This window comes from Podarcis gaigeae (assembly GCF_964106915.1).
Source record: "Podarcis gaigeae genome assembly, chromosome: 1".
Taxonomy (NCBI): Eukaryota; Metazoa; Chordata; class Lepidosauria; order Squamata; family Lacertidae; genus Podarcis; species Podarcis gaigeae.
Window position 1 is genome coordinate 99,889,350 of NC_139678.1, and position 13,246 is coordinate 99,902,595.

The following is a 13,246-nucleotide window of genomic DNA, read 5'->3' on the forward strand; positions in this document are numbered from 1 at the left end:
TTGCACAAAAGGAAAGAAAGTGAATTTCTCATCTGAGCAGCTACCCATTTCTCATATAATGTTGCAAGATAACATTAAAATGTTCATGGGCTGTATCAAAATTTTACACTAACTTCTTAAAGTACCCTTGACTGTACTCAAAAATAAGCTATTTTTGCTGCCAAATAAAGAGGGGAGAGCATTTTAAGTGCCTCTAGCTCATTTGAAAACCAAAAGTTAAAACTTCCCTTGAGTAGAGGCAGTTTAGGAATAAAGGCTTTGGCTAATTAGGTTTAATGGGACATTGTCTTGGGAGATGTGATTGATTAGGCCAATCTAGACACAGAATAGGCCTGCAGGGTTTAATTCTTGGATTCTCCTAGTGAATGGCAAATATCCAAGGGCATTTTTTTAAAAAAATATTAGAGGGAACATTAAGAAAGTGTGCGGCACCTACATGTCATGCACACATTCATGTAAAGTTTTGTGGATGAAAAACAGCCTCAAGAGGCTGCAATCTTGAGTGTAGAAGTGGTGAGCATTGAGTTCCTTAAGCCTTTCCCATTCAAAAATGCCCCTAGCTTATTTTCTTCTATGGGATTCCATTGGGATTCCATTGAGGTTTCATTACCTGCTCTTACATGTATACCCCTAAGCATGTAGGATGTTGCACAGTTGATCTATATTATCTTTTTACCTTTCTCCCTTTCAGGCACTTTTCTATAGCTAAGCTATCCAGATTTCTAGAAGTCCTTTCACAGAACAGGCAGAGTAGAGTACTATGCAGCACTACTTCCACATCTGCCTCTTTGGAAACTAGTCAAAGCTAAGATGAAACTAGGTGGGATGTGTACGGCGTAAGAGTTTGGGCTTTTTCTGTGTGGGAGATTTAAAAAGTCTTGTATCAACGTGGAAATTATCACAATCTCTTGCATCATAAAGAGAGGATTCACAATACACACAAGCATCAGGTTGTTGAATGCTGACTGAAGAAGTTTCTATAGTCACATTATGAGTCATCAGGGAGGTCATCTTTATACTGGAGGCAATTCCCTATTAACATAAGCTAAGAAACCATATTGTGCTGAATATGTAGGCCTTTCATCAGTTTCTGTTCTGTATATCCACCCAACACTCAGCTCCTCTTTCTCAATAAATGCACATGAGAAGTCAAAGATCACAACTACCTGCCTTGGGAATTTGATAGAAAGAGGTTGTCAAGGATGCCCAAAACTGTCAAGAGAATTGAATAAGAATAATCTAAAGTTCTGCAAACATCTGGAGCTAGTAAGGAGTACAAATTTCAAAAAAGAAAAGAGCTATTTTGTTCGGTTTATTTTACACAACACAAGAAGTGTAATCATTTACAAAGTTGTATGTATAGCAAAAACAGGGTCACCTTAAATACTCAGCATGTGACTGATACAAAAACCAAGCCATAATAAGTATATTGGCTTGTATTATTGTACGATTCTGTATAATGTGGGACAATAAACAAGCTTAATATATGCATGATCCTTGTCACAAGGTAAACAGAAAAGATCACCTTGTAATAAGGAGAATTTATTCTTGGGTGCTTTTCTATATTTGATTCTAGCTCTTTTAACATAGTGAAAGACGTGTGCATTAAATTTTTTCTATTTGGCTATCCCTAAACCTTACTGGGGGAAATGATTATTATTGCATTATTAGCACTGGAAAGTATTTTTAATTGAATATAATTTTGCATCACTGCTTTATATTGATTTCTGAGATGTACAGTATATTCAGCTTAGAAGGCAATGCAAAATGCTACTTGCAATTCTTGACCCAGTTAATATATTCTTTAATTTCTGTCTAATATAGCAGATGTCTAGTAAAAATATATATCATTTTCTCTGTTCAGAAATGTATTGCTTATTTTAGTATTGCTTATTTCGATTGATGTATTACAAGGACTCTGCATAGTTACATAGTCTTTGTGAATTAATTCATGGTGCTAAAGAAAGACAAAGTGATTTACAAACTATCATGAGAGTCAACAGCAACTTAACAATGTTAAGGAAGAAGTTGCATCTTTGAAAGAGCACATGTGTTATCTTTAATCTTTTTGAGGCACTCTAGAAAGTTTTATCACATTTTCACAGGCTTTTTAAAGCAGCAAGGCATTGTCTTATAATTTTTCACTATTATGGTATTGGTTTTCCCCCAATACTTTTAGAATAATTACTGCGTACTTCATTAATAATCTGTAGGAATAAATTGTCTCCCAGGTTGATTTTTAATTTCTGAATGAAAGCAGTGGATTGATACTCTCAATAGCAGTTCCAAAGTATTTCTGGCTGTATTCTCTCCTGCCCCCCTTTCTTCTCTGTAGATGTAGTTAAATAAAAGTGATATATGTACACTCTGCAGTAACAGTTGATCATAAGCTGATTTAACAGTTTTAATTCAACTTCATTAGCCTTAGAGGGGTTGGTTTGGGTAAGATATTTTCTTAGGATGTAATTTAGACTTCAATTCTTTTTGCAGCTTCCTCATACTTTTTCTCTGCCTGCTCTCTGTGAATGAAATTACCTTTCCTCATCACAAAAGCCTCAGAGGCTTCCAGAGGAGTTCTGTATGAATTCAACAAGCCCTGATTGGATTCCCAGTATAATGGCTATTTCTCTTTCACATACTCTGAGCACAGAAAACTTGTATCTTGTTATAAAAGTGAACTCAATCTCCCTTTGTTTTGACCTGGAGGGGTAATATGGAGGGACATGCTCAGAGATTGGTGTATTCCCAGTTGAACTGAATCTAAAAGACTAACAATGAAAAAAATATATCTTTAAAGAGGACATCTGCACCCTCTGTTTTCAAATCCCCATCAGCAGTAAATCACCTTGCACTTGGTTGACCAAAGAGCCAATGCGTTTTTCATGCACAGAGTGCATTTGCTACAACTGTTAAATTAAACTCTCTACCGAATGTGAAAATAAAAGCTGCAATCAGAAAGGACATCCAGTTACTTCTTGGGTAAAACAATTATTCCAAATTGTGGCATTTAACATGCCACAACCAAGTCAAGATAGTTATGCCAGTCACCAGGGTTTTTTGTTGTGTGTTTTTTTAAACATTATTTTTCTCTCATTAAATTTTGTTCCTGGGCTGCACAAAAGGCTAAATAGGAAAAAAATTGTTTTGCTTCTAATGAAAATGTCTCATTATTTGACTATTGTTAACTCTAGATATTTTTTTTACAACATTTTCATAGAACTATAGGATAGCTACAGCATTCTAAGAGAGAAATCTGCTAATAATGAACTGCAAGGATGTATAGTATGTAGATTGGACATAATTGATAATTAGACATGCAAGAAAGGTGGGGGGAGACCCTCAACCTATAGCACCACCCCTGCAGATCTTCCTTAAACACAAGTAGTATAACAGTGTAGTAGTATATCATTGTTTTTATTTGGCTTTTCAGTTTTAAGCTATGTATTTTACAAATCTCATGTGGCTTGTTCCTTAGAAAGCCATGTGATGTAGGTTAAAACTCTGGGAGAGTGACAAAATGTTTCTTGGAAAGGGGAGGAAAAATAGATATGCCTATTTCCAGGTGCAGCAGTGCTTCAGCATAGCTCAGCTCCGCTTCCTTTGTCTCGCTATTTCTTCCATTTCTCCCATGATTTTTAGGCATGGATCCAAGAGGTTTTTCTTCTGTCCTGCCACTTTCCCTGGGGCAACCCACAGTTTATTGCTGAATCGGAACAAACGTCAATCCGTAGAAGACTCAGTTGACGTTTGTTCTGATTCAGCAGTAAACATCGTGTTTTGCCGCGGGAACTGGCAAGGCAAAAGAAGAACCTCTCAGACCCATGTCTAGACAACATGGGACAAATGGAGGTGTATGAGTCCAGAGTGCAACATGACCATCTCTGCCCATTTCTGCTCTGCAAAGCCTGCCCTTGTAAGCTTTGCAGGCATTGACTGCACTTTTATAAGTGGTGATCATAAATTCTGAGGGTGCCTCTTTCAAAGCTGAGCAGGAAAAAGACAAGTGTGATGGAGCAGAGAAAGCTCATGATGAGAATGTTTATGAACTACAGCGCTATAGAAAAGTTGCCCTTTTTATAGGGTGTTTCACCTGCTGCCATTCATTTGCTTCTCTGTCTTGTTGACGGTGTGTGGGGAATGCACAGACTGTCCCCTTGGACAGGAAGGTTTGCCCTGAAACTCAAGCCACATAAATACAAGCCCAGTTTTGTTCATTCTTTTTTTTTTAAAAAAAAATAAATATAAATCAGTAGTCGGTGTGGATGGGATCCTTCCCTCCCTAGAACACAAATGAACCTTGTGATCCTCCGGGTTATAAATTATAAATGAGCAGCATGCTCATCTGTTATTCAGAAGCAAAGGTCAAAGGATTCCCCCCACCCTTACGTTCTTTAAACTGGATCTCCTTTGATGTCTACACCACATATACATAGCAATCATTATATCCCACGCTCTTGCATCATTAATGCAACTACAAACGAAACAAGTCAAGTTTTGAATGCCCAGTGCTTCACTATAAGCACACAGATGTGAAAGGAAATCTTGAGCTAGATAAAAACACACAAAACTTTTACTGATGGGATTGCTCCCTAGCGTAACCATGCTTGAAAGCAATGGGGGCAAATTATGATCCTTTCGGGCATAATTCTTGCTCTCCAGAAATTTTCTGTCTTGCTGCCTTTGACTAGCAAAACGGGAGCTTGCTGTGTAGGTTAAAAACCAGGCGCTGCTGAAATATGCTTTTAATTTCTAATCATATGACATTACCACCTTGAAGTTGGGCAACAACTGTATACTCCATCTATTATTACCTGCTGTAGCTGTGCACTATTACTCCAGTTTAGTTTTGCTTCTTTATTTAATTTGGCTCCTGTCCATTCAACAGGTTCCCAGGGCGGCTTACAAAAAGTTACAATTAAACCAAACAAAAAATGGAAACCAGCAAAAATTAAAACACACACACACACAAACACACAATACAGCATTAAAATAATGTACAGTAGATTTAAAAGGCTCTTAGTGTGTTGCAAGAGTATATAGGGCACCATATGTATTCACATAGGGGTCCATGGCCATTGGAATCCCAGTCAATCAGAAGTCTTGCAAGGAATCCAACACATGCACACACAGCCTCTTCACACTGATACCAAACAGTCAGTAAAGTGGTCACTGCATGTGTTGGCTTCTAAGGCACAGAGGTAAAGGTAAAAGGTAAAGGACCCCTGGACAGTCAAGTCCAGTCAAAGGCGACTATGGGCACAGAACCAGCCCATGTATTTACTACCCCCAGCTATCAATTGCCTTTTGGGTAGCATCACATCAAGACACAAAGCCCGGGGGACCACCAAGTATAAGTTGTTGCAAAATCGTTATTCAAACTCTAAAATGAAGAAGCCATTTATGTTAAGCATGTTTGTGGTGTCCAGAGACTGAGGATATTCTAAATAGTTAATGGACTATAAATACTCATTTTGCATTCCAAATATTTGCTCCTCAATAAATTTTACTTTAGCATCTTATCATTCAGTTTTACTATATTTTGTTTTAAAAAACATGTATTTGTAAAGCCATTATAGTCAGGTCTTAAGACCTTAGCTATTTCAAATCATCACAGGCTAATATTTTGCAGAAATTTGTCAGCCCTAATTTTATGTTTGCCCTCATCCTTTCCAGAATCAATAATCCTTTAGAGTTTCAATTTGCAGCCCCTTCTCAGGTCATAAATGTTTATGGAGGTCATTAGTCGGGAGGTAGAATGCCCCCAAATGTACAACTAAGAACAACTGAGAATTAAGTGCAACTATAACCTGAGCTATGTCTATGGGATTCTAAAGAAACAGTTCATGTGATAAGGTAGAGGATGGGTGGGGGCAGGGAACACAAAGAACAAGAAGCTCACCACTGAAACCTAACATCTCCATTTTGGAGATTTAATTGCTCTTTATTTTATTTTTATTGTATCCACTATCCTCAAAAATGCTTATGGACTACTTTTGAGTGGTTATCACAAGGGTTACAGAATGCATTCACATGTTGCCTTCTTAATGAGAAAATGTGTGGAACAAACCAACTGTTATATTGCCTTTCTGGGGAAAGCTTTCTTGCTCATGGAAGAAGGCAGGAGGTGTAGGCAGCAGTCTCAGCACTCAGTTGTCCCCCTGCAAATGACCTCTGCCCAATACCACCTGTCCTGTCTTGCTGTCATCTGACATTCCAAAGAAATGGTAGTTCATAGCACTAAGGATAATGCATAGTTTCAGATAATTGAAAAATCTTGTACACAAGGCAGTGACTAAATTAGCCTTCAGAAATAATTGGGGAGTTAAAATAGATTTTTCAGTTATCTGAAATCTTTATGTTGGTTCACCATCTTTTTTGTTGACATTTTGCTATTGAACACTTTATGACTTGATACCTGAATCTGCATTAGCAGAATAAAAGGCTAGCTTTGTTGGTGTATTTGATGAACACCCAGGTTTTATTACTTGCCATTTTTCTTCCTGTCCCATCTGCATTTTGCACTTTCTCATTTCCACCCTCTCAATATATTGTGCTCTCTTTCTGTTTCCCCCTTCCTTGTGTTTTTGTTGTGGAAGATGAGAAATGTCATTTTTTTCACAGTGCATGCTGCATGGTCATTTTGCTGATTGTACAGCAGAGAGATTTGAAGCCCATTTGAAGGCTACTAATCAGTCTCTGGAATTTTATGAAAAGGTTGTTCAGAGACCCTAAAAGGCCTTCATTAACATCATTTTGTCCCATTTCCCCTCTCAGGAGAGCTACCACCACAGGAAAAATTAGGGTTGTGTAGTGACCTCAGCATGGTCAGCCCCTAAGATTTGAATCTTATTTGTCATATGGTTAGGCTACTATTGTCCATGTAGACATTCTGAGAGAGTTTTAATTTGCTCTGGTGTTTTTGACCTTAGTTTAGAACGTCATTCTGTGAAGCATCAAGATCATTGAGTTAGTTTTTGTTTTTTTGCTGTACCAACCCTATTAAAATGATGCAAGACCTGCAAAATTGAATTAGTTGGGATGTTGCAATAACATGAATATGTACTAACATTGTGTTTTATGGTAAAATATAAAATGTAGCTTGAAACTGTAAAACGGTTGCTGATGTTTTCATATGTGATTCAAAGCATCATGAACAAAATCTCTCAGGCATTAATTTTATATTTATTTTGACAATTCCATGTTGTGTCATAACCAAAAGCTATTATTTTGTTAGTGGTTTCAATAGAAATTTGAATGGCCATAATAATACTAAGCAGTAGTGTGATGTTTCTCAACTTTGTTGTCTATAATGACATTCCATTATAGATTAGAGAGGATTGTAAAGAATCTATTATCCCCCCAAATTAATATTCACAAGTTTTAGAAAATCAACATGTTATTTGGTACAGTTTATTCTAATAGTCACTGGCACACATTGTGACTAACCACTGCAACTCATGAGTTGCTTAGAATATATTCTCTGGATGGAATACAGTGTCTGTCATTGCAGCACAACATGACTGGCTCTTGTGTTGTACTGATATCATTAATTGATTCACGTCACTTCACTGCACCTTCTGAGGGCCTTCTGTCCTGTAGAAATGGCCAGAAATTGCTCCCAAACTTGTGTGGTCAGGAGAGATCTCTCCTGGTTGTACATAAAGCATTTGAGAGAAACGAGCTACAACCTTGAAATCCTCCAGTTGGGTTGGAAAGTCCACCCCCTGCAGAGGTTCCGTGGACCAAGAGGGTTCACTGTGGGAAGGGGCTTCCCCCTCAACCATCTTTGTATGTGCTGCCTCATCATTTGCAGGCCTCCCCTATCCCTTGGCTGCCTCGGACAGCTTTGCACAGCCAGCAGAAGTCTGGACAGAAATTTGCCATTTACGGCTGTTAATTATTGAGCCTCCATGATTTCTGGTTGCAAATGCTTCCTGTCGCGGGATGAGGTCCCAGTGGAAACTTGTCCGGACCTCACAGAGCTGTCATTTCAGGAATTTGGGTGGTGTGTGTCTGTGTGTGGGAGCAACAGATGGGCTAGCATTAGTCAGGAATACTCCTCCAGCTTGGATTTTATTCTGAACAGGGGAAAAAATGAATTTGCAATGCTTGTATCTTCATTGAGCTGAGCTTTTCAAGGCCCTGAAGCTCTCATCCAGGCCAGACTCTAGAGAACTTCATCAGCATCTGTACATTTCTGTATCTGTTGACACTGGTCATATTGTTCATTCAACAATATTTTTATTGTGTCACCAACTGTGCTATTACCCCTTTACCTTCTTTTTAGGCTGGTAGGATGGTGGGGTCATGACTTCAAAACCCGGTTTCTCATGGAAAACAGTATGTATATTTCATATTCAGTTTTATGTAAGGATTTATTTTATGGTTTATATAGATTGTATAATCAGATTCTTTCCCCCCAACCATAAAAAGAAGAACAAACAATGACCAAGAAGGCCACATTCCTACTTCTGATTTAACAGGCCTTTGCAGAGCAAAGTTTTATGTCATTTTTTGAGTTGCTGTACTTTACAGCCTGGTGACTCAATATTAAAATGTTTTTAAGATGCTATATCATTTTGCTATGTTGTGATTTGCTGAGCTGAAAGGCTTTTGTAATAGTGAGTAACAATTATTCCTTGTCCCACAAATCCCTGGGCCAGAAATAGAGAAGGCCAAGAACATGTCAGATATATATATTATTTCCAACGACTTAACATGTACTAGAGCATAAACTTCTGCCTGTTTCATGGCAACAGGGATGGCAAAGAAAGCTTCTTTTGCCGCTTCTACTGCACTCTCAAGTAGCTGCCCAGCAGAGTTTTTCTGAGTGGTGAGAGGTTTGTTAACATCTCTCCTGATAAATGGGATGTTGGCGCCCCCTGAAGATTGCTGTGACATGTTTGCTAAGCACTTGAATTATAAAAGTATTAGTCTTCACAAGAACTTGAATGTTCTGGTTGTGGCAGGTACAAATGAAGTGTCCAACACACCACCTGGTCACATTTTATGGGATCAGTTTCATTTTTTGAGGCCTGAAAATGTGAACAAGGTGCTTGCAGCTGTCAGCCTTCTTGATTTGCTCACTTTGCCTAATAAAGGCGAGCTGGGTGTGGTCAGCTGGGTCTAGGGTGTGGTGAATGTCTCACTTTGTGAAGGAAAAGGATATACTGCCATGAAGAAGAAGATGGTATTGCATCTACTCCTTAAAAACCGATGTTGGACTCAAAGGCTTTTGACAGCTACCACCTGATTGCTAATACTTTTTTTTTTGAGGAAGGTGCTTCAGCTGCAGCAACTCTTGGAAGATACTGATTCTCTTTATCCTTCCCAGGATAGGTTCAGGCCCATTTCACGGACTGAATCATAATCTGTTGCCCCATTGACCTTTATGGAGAGAGGGGTAGGACTGCAACCCTGCGGCTTCCACTCAATATTTTGGCTGCTTTTGATATAATGAACTATGGTGTTTTATTAGGCTGTCTCTGTGGGAAAGAGTTGAGAGGCTCTGTTTTGCAACGGTTCTGCTCCTACCTATGGCAGGATCCAAAGAGCATAAGGTGATTATACCATGAATCCCTGGAGTTCTGCCATAGGGAACCATTTCATTGCCAAAGCTAGTTTAACTTCCGATATGAAGCTGTTGGGAGCAGTTATGTAGAGATTTGGAGCCTGGTGTCATCAATATGTGAAGTTGATAATGCTTAGCTATATTTCTCTAATTTTTTTGGGGGGAGGGAGGCATGCAGGTCCTAACCAACGCTGTATGCATTGTATGTATGATGTCTGTATGCCTTGGTACACTGGATGAGGGCTAACAAAACCAAAAGTACTTTCTGACAAGATGGAAGCCCTGTGAGTGATTGGTTTTTCGTTCTGGGAACAAACAAAAGCTAGGGATCTAATAGAATGTGTTCATCTTGCAGAATTGCAACTGAGCCCTGGCATCAATGGATTTCGACTATCAAACCCTTCGATTTTATTGGTGTGCGCCCTCCATGCTAGTTTAGAGGTGAGCAATTACATTTTCATGACAGATCAAATACAAACAAATAAAGCAATTTGTGTAGTATTAACCTACATTGCGTTCTATACAGCAGTTAAACAAAAAGTCTGGTTGAAGACTAATGTAATATAAAAAGGATGATCTCACTGCTATGAATATACTGCCAGCCTTAACATCTGCTTGTAGCATACCAGTGAAGAGAACACTGGAATTCTTGCCTGGTTGCTGCCTCTACCATGGTTTCAAACAAAATGCCACTCCTTCCCTTCCCCAGAGTGGCTGGAGAAACCCAGCCATATGGTATGGTCAGGGTAATAATAATAATAATAATAATAATTTTGTACCACATAACTTGCTTGGAGGAGGAGAAAGCAGAAGTAGCATCTTGATGGAATGCTCGAGACAGGCATTAATTTTAAAACAAAGCTGAAGTATGTTCTAGCACCATGAATTCTTTTTTTTTTTTTAATAATGAACCTATCTTCAGCTAGTTGTCACTTATACTAAAGCAGCACTTGTGTGTTCACATGTGGATTTTTATTTTTTTGGCAAGAAATCAAGAGGTCAGATAGGTGTCGTATACAGCTACTGGTGAGCTGAAAGTCCCTTAAGGATGTTTTCCCAGTGAAAATAGGGTGGCGCTGTGGGCAAAGAGAAAGAAGAAAATACAGAAGTAAGGGGGGGGATTGGTGCATTGGGATTTTCTAGGAAAAGTAGTAGCAGTGCCCCTTCCCCTCTTCTTGCTTTATAAAATAATTTTGCTGCTGCTGCCAGTAGTAGATGTCACCATCCCCTCTCCCCCTACAGTATCCTAGTACATTGTCCCAGGCAAGGAATGTGCTGTCTGGATTGTCATTGCTTTCAGTGGCAACAAAAGTATAGTATGTTTAAAGTTAAGAAATTGTGTGGAGAGGGTGGGTGTGCTGCCAACATCACTTTTCACAGTCAGTCCCTTTCTCCTGAAAATAGTTATTTTATGCCCAATGGAGAAAAATAGCCAAAACAGTCCCAACTTTCACAGCTGTGAATGGGCATTCAAAATATTCATCTCAGCCTTATGGGGCTGACTTACAAATATTAATTTGAACTAGCCATATCTTGGATCACAACCATCTGCTCACTTAATTTTGAATGTTTTACACTACTAGACCCATAGTGCCAAGTCACTAGGTCATTTTCCGCATTCTTATAATGGCTACAAAGTAAGACTGCTTCATCTCATAAAATTTCCAGGGTCATTTTCACTTGCATTTCAAGATACCTTAATATTTTTTCTGTTCATTGCTTAGCAGACTGACCTGGACTATGTACCAAAAGGCCAGGCATGTGACCACAGATGTTTGTATCTTGACATACATCTAGCAGACACCCATAATGTAGAATAAGATATTATGGCTCCCTTGCTTGATTTATCAGTTGATGCACAGGAGAACAAAATGAAGGTAGATGCGAAATTTAAATGTGTTATAAAAGTTTCGCTTGTGAATCTGCAAGGTTTCTACAAGGAAGTAAAGTGCGCGTCCAATACAGATACAATGGAAATAGATAATGTATCTTGGAACAATATTTGAGATAGGGAATCATTATTGTCCCAACTTCCTTCTCATATGTGAGTTCCTAAGGGGGAAAATATTTTCTCAGAGCTTAAAAGAGAGACTTCTATCAATTGTCATTTCCATGCACAGAATGTCTAGTGTTCTGTGATGATTCCTGGAATTGGCTTGTTTGTAGAAAACCATCAGCAATCTTCAGGATGGGATTATATAATGATGTTGACTCATAATGCCACTTACATGCTGATTTCTGTCAGATGCTAATTTAGTGCATGCATATTTGAATGAAAAATAATATTTTATAACTTTCTGTAACCTGCAACATTCAAAGTTTTTAAAATGCACTTGTTTGTATTCATTGCAGCCTTTAGTTGTCTGTTAGGGACATTCTGAATCCATCTGGGGGAAAAATAATTTTCTAAATGCTATCATCAGTCCTAAATAAATAAAGCCAGAGAATTATCAGTAATTTTACTGTTTGCTTTTCCTGCTCTGAAAAATTGCAAAGGGGCATTGCAATACTTTTTCTTCTGTTTGGCAATTCATTTTGTTTGTCCTTAAACATCTCTTGTATTTTTGTAAACTTTATGTGACCTTAGAGATGCTTCTCCGCTCTGACCCAGATGGTGCTGTTCATAAGGGGGAGGGGGAGCAGCCATTTAGCCCACGGCAGGGGGTCAAAGGCAATGAGAGCTCATCAGTTTCAATGGACTTGCCTTTTTGCGCCTGTGTTCCTCTTTTGGCACAGTCAGGATTCCCTTGTGCTAATTGCTGTAGTACAGTGAAATAGAATGTGTATCTGGCAAGAGATGGCTTGCAAAATTGTTTCCCATCTTGCTCTGGGATGCATTAAACAGAGGGTACAGCTTCTAAAGAAAATACTAAGCAATGTAAGTGTAAATGCACAGCAAGGACAATCTCTTGCCTTTTGCGAGGGGAGAATGTTTGTTGTGGGGACATTATTCCTGGCAGCATTCCCACACCCCTTGCAAAGTCACAAGTGAATAGACTTTATATGGCCTAATCTTGCAGAAGAAACCCTAAGTTTCTGCAACCGTAGGCAGCTTCTACATAAAGGCACACAATATTTTTACCCCCTTGTGCATCCCCAAGTCGCAGTGCCATTAAACTGGTGGCATTCTTATTCTCAAGGCCACCCTCCAAGCAGTGTAGGGTACAAGTTCCAAAAAAAACAACAATCGCCTTATGCTGTTCCTAGGGAAGATGGAGAAATTCAGTTCAGTTCACATTTAAAGGCAAACCTGCCTAACTGCTTTCCGAAACAATATTCAAACTGGAACACAGCCATCCTTGAAATTCACTCTTCTCCAAATTTTGCAGCACAGTTCTTCAGCTAAGGAATGTATATGCAAAAAAATGCACGTACCAGAGTCAAGTGTGCATAAAAATGTAAACTTTAGCAAAAATAAGAGAAAATGTGTTAGATTAGGGGAAACTGCTTTGGAAGATGTTTATATCAGGCAAGATTGCTTACATTGAGTATATTAGGTAGAAATTCACACTACAATTCTGGTGAATTTTCATGACATTTAAAGAAAAAATTCAGAGTGATGTGAGAATGTGTAGAAATGAATTTAAGATTGGAAAAATAAGAAACAGAGAAGAACATAAACTGAAAGATTCTCCCATCCCTAGTCGTTCCTTTCTAGGGACGTTCCTTCCTTGG

At 38.7% G+C, this 13,246-nt stretch overlaps 1 protein-coding gene across 7 annotated transcripts in view; it reads left to right on the forward strand.

The window, feature by feature from the left end:
* KYNU (kynureninase) overlaps positions 1-13,246 on the forward strand; it is an 86,972-nt gene that overhangs the window by 70,575 nt on the left and 3,151 nt on the right. For all 7 annotated transcript variants that reach the window (XM_083711273.1, XM_083711278.1, XM_083711276.1 and 4 more), the window contains 2 exons: positions 8,288-8,340; positions 9,927-10,012. In XM_083711273.1, the coding sequence (XP_083567399.1) occupies positions 8,288-8,340; positions 9,927-10,012 (139 nt within the window). The remainder of the gene's footprint in view (positions 1-8,287; positions 8,341-9,926; positions 10,013-13,246) is intronic.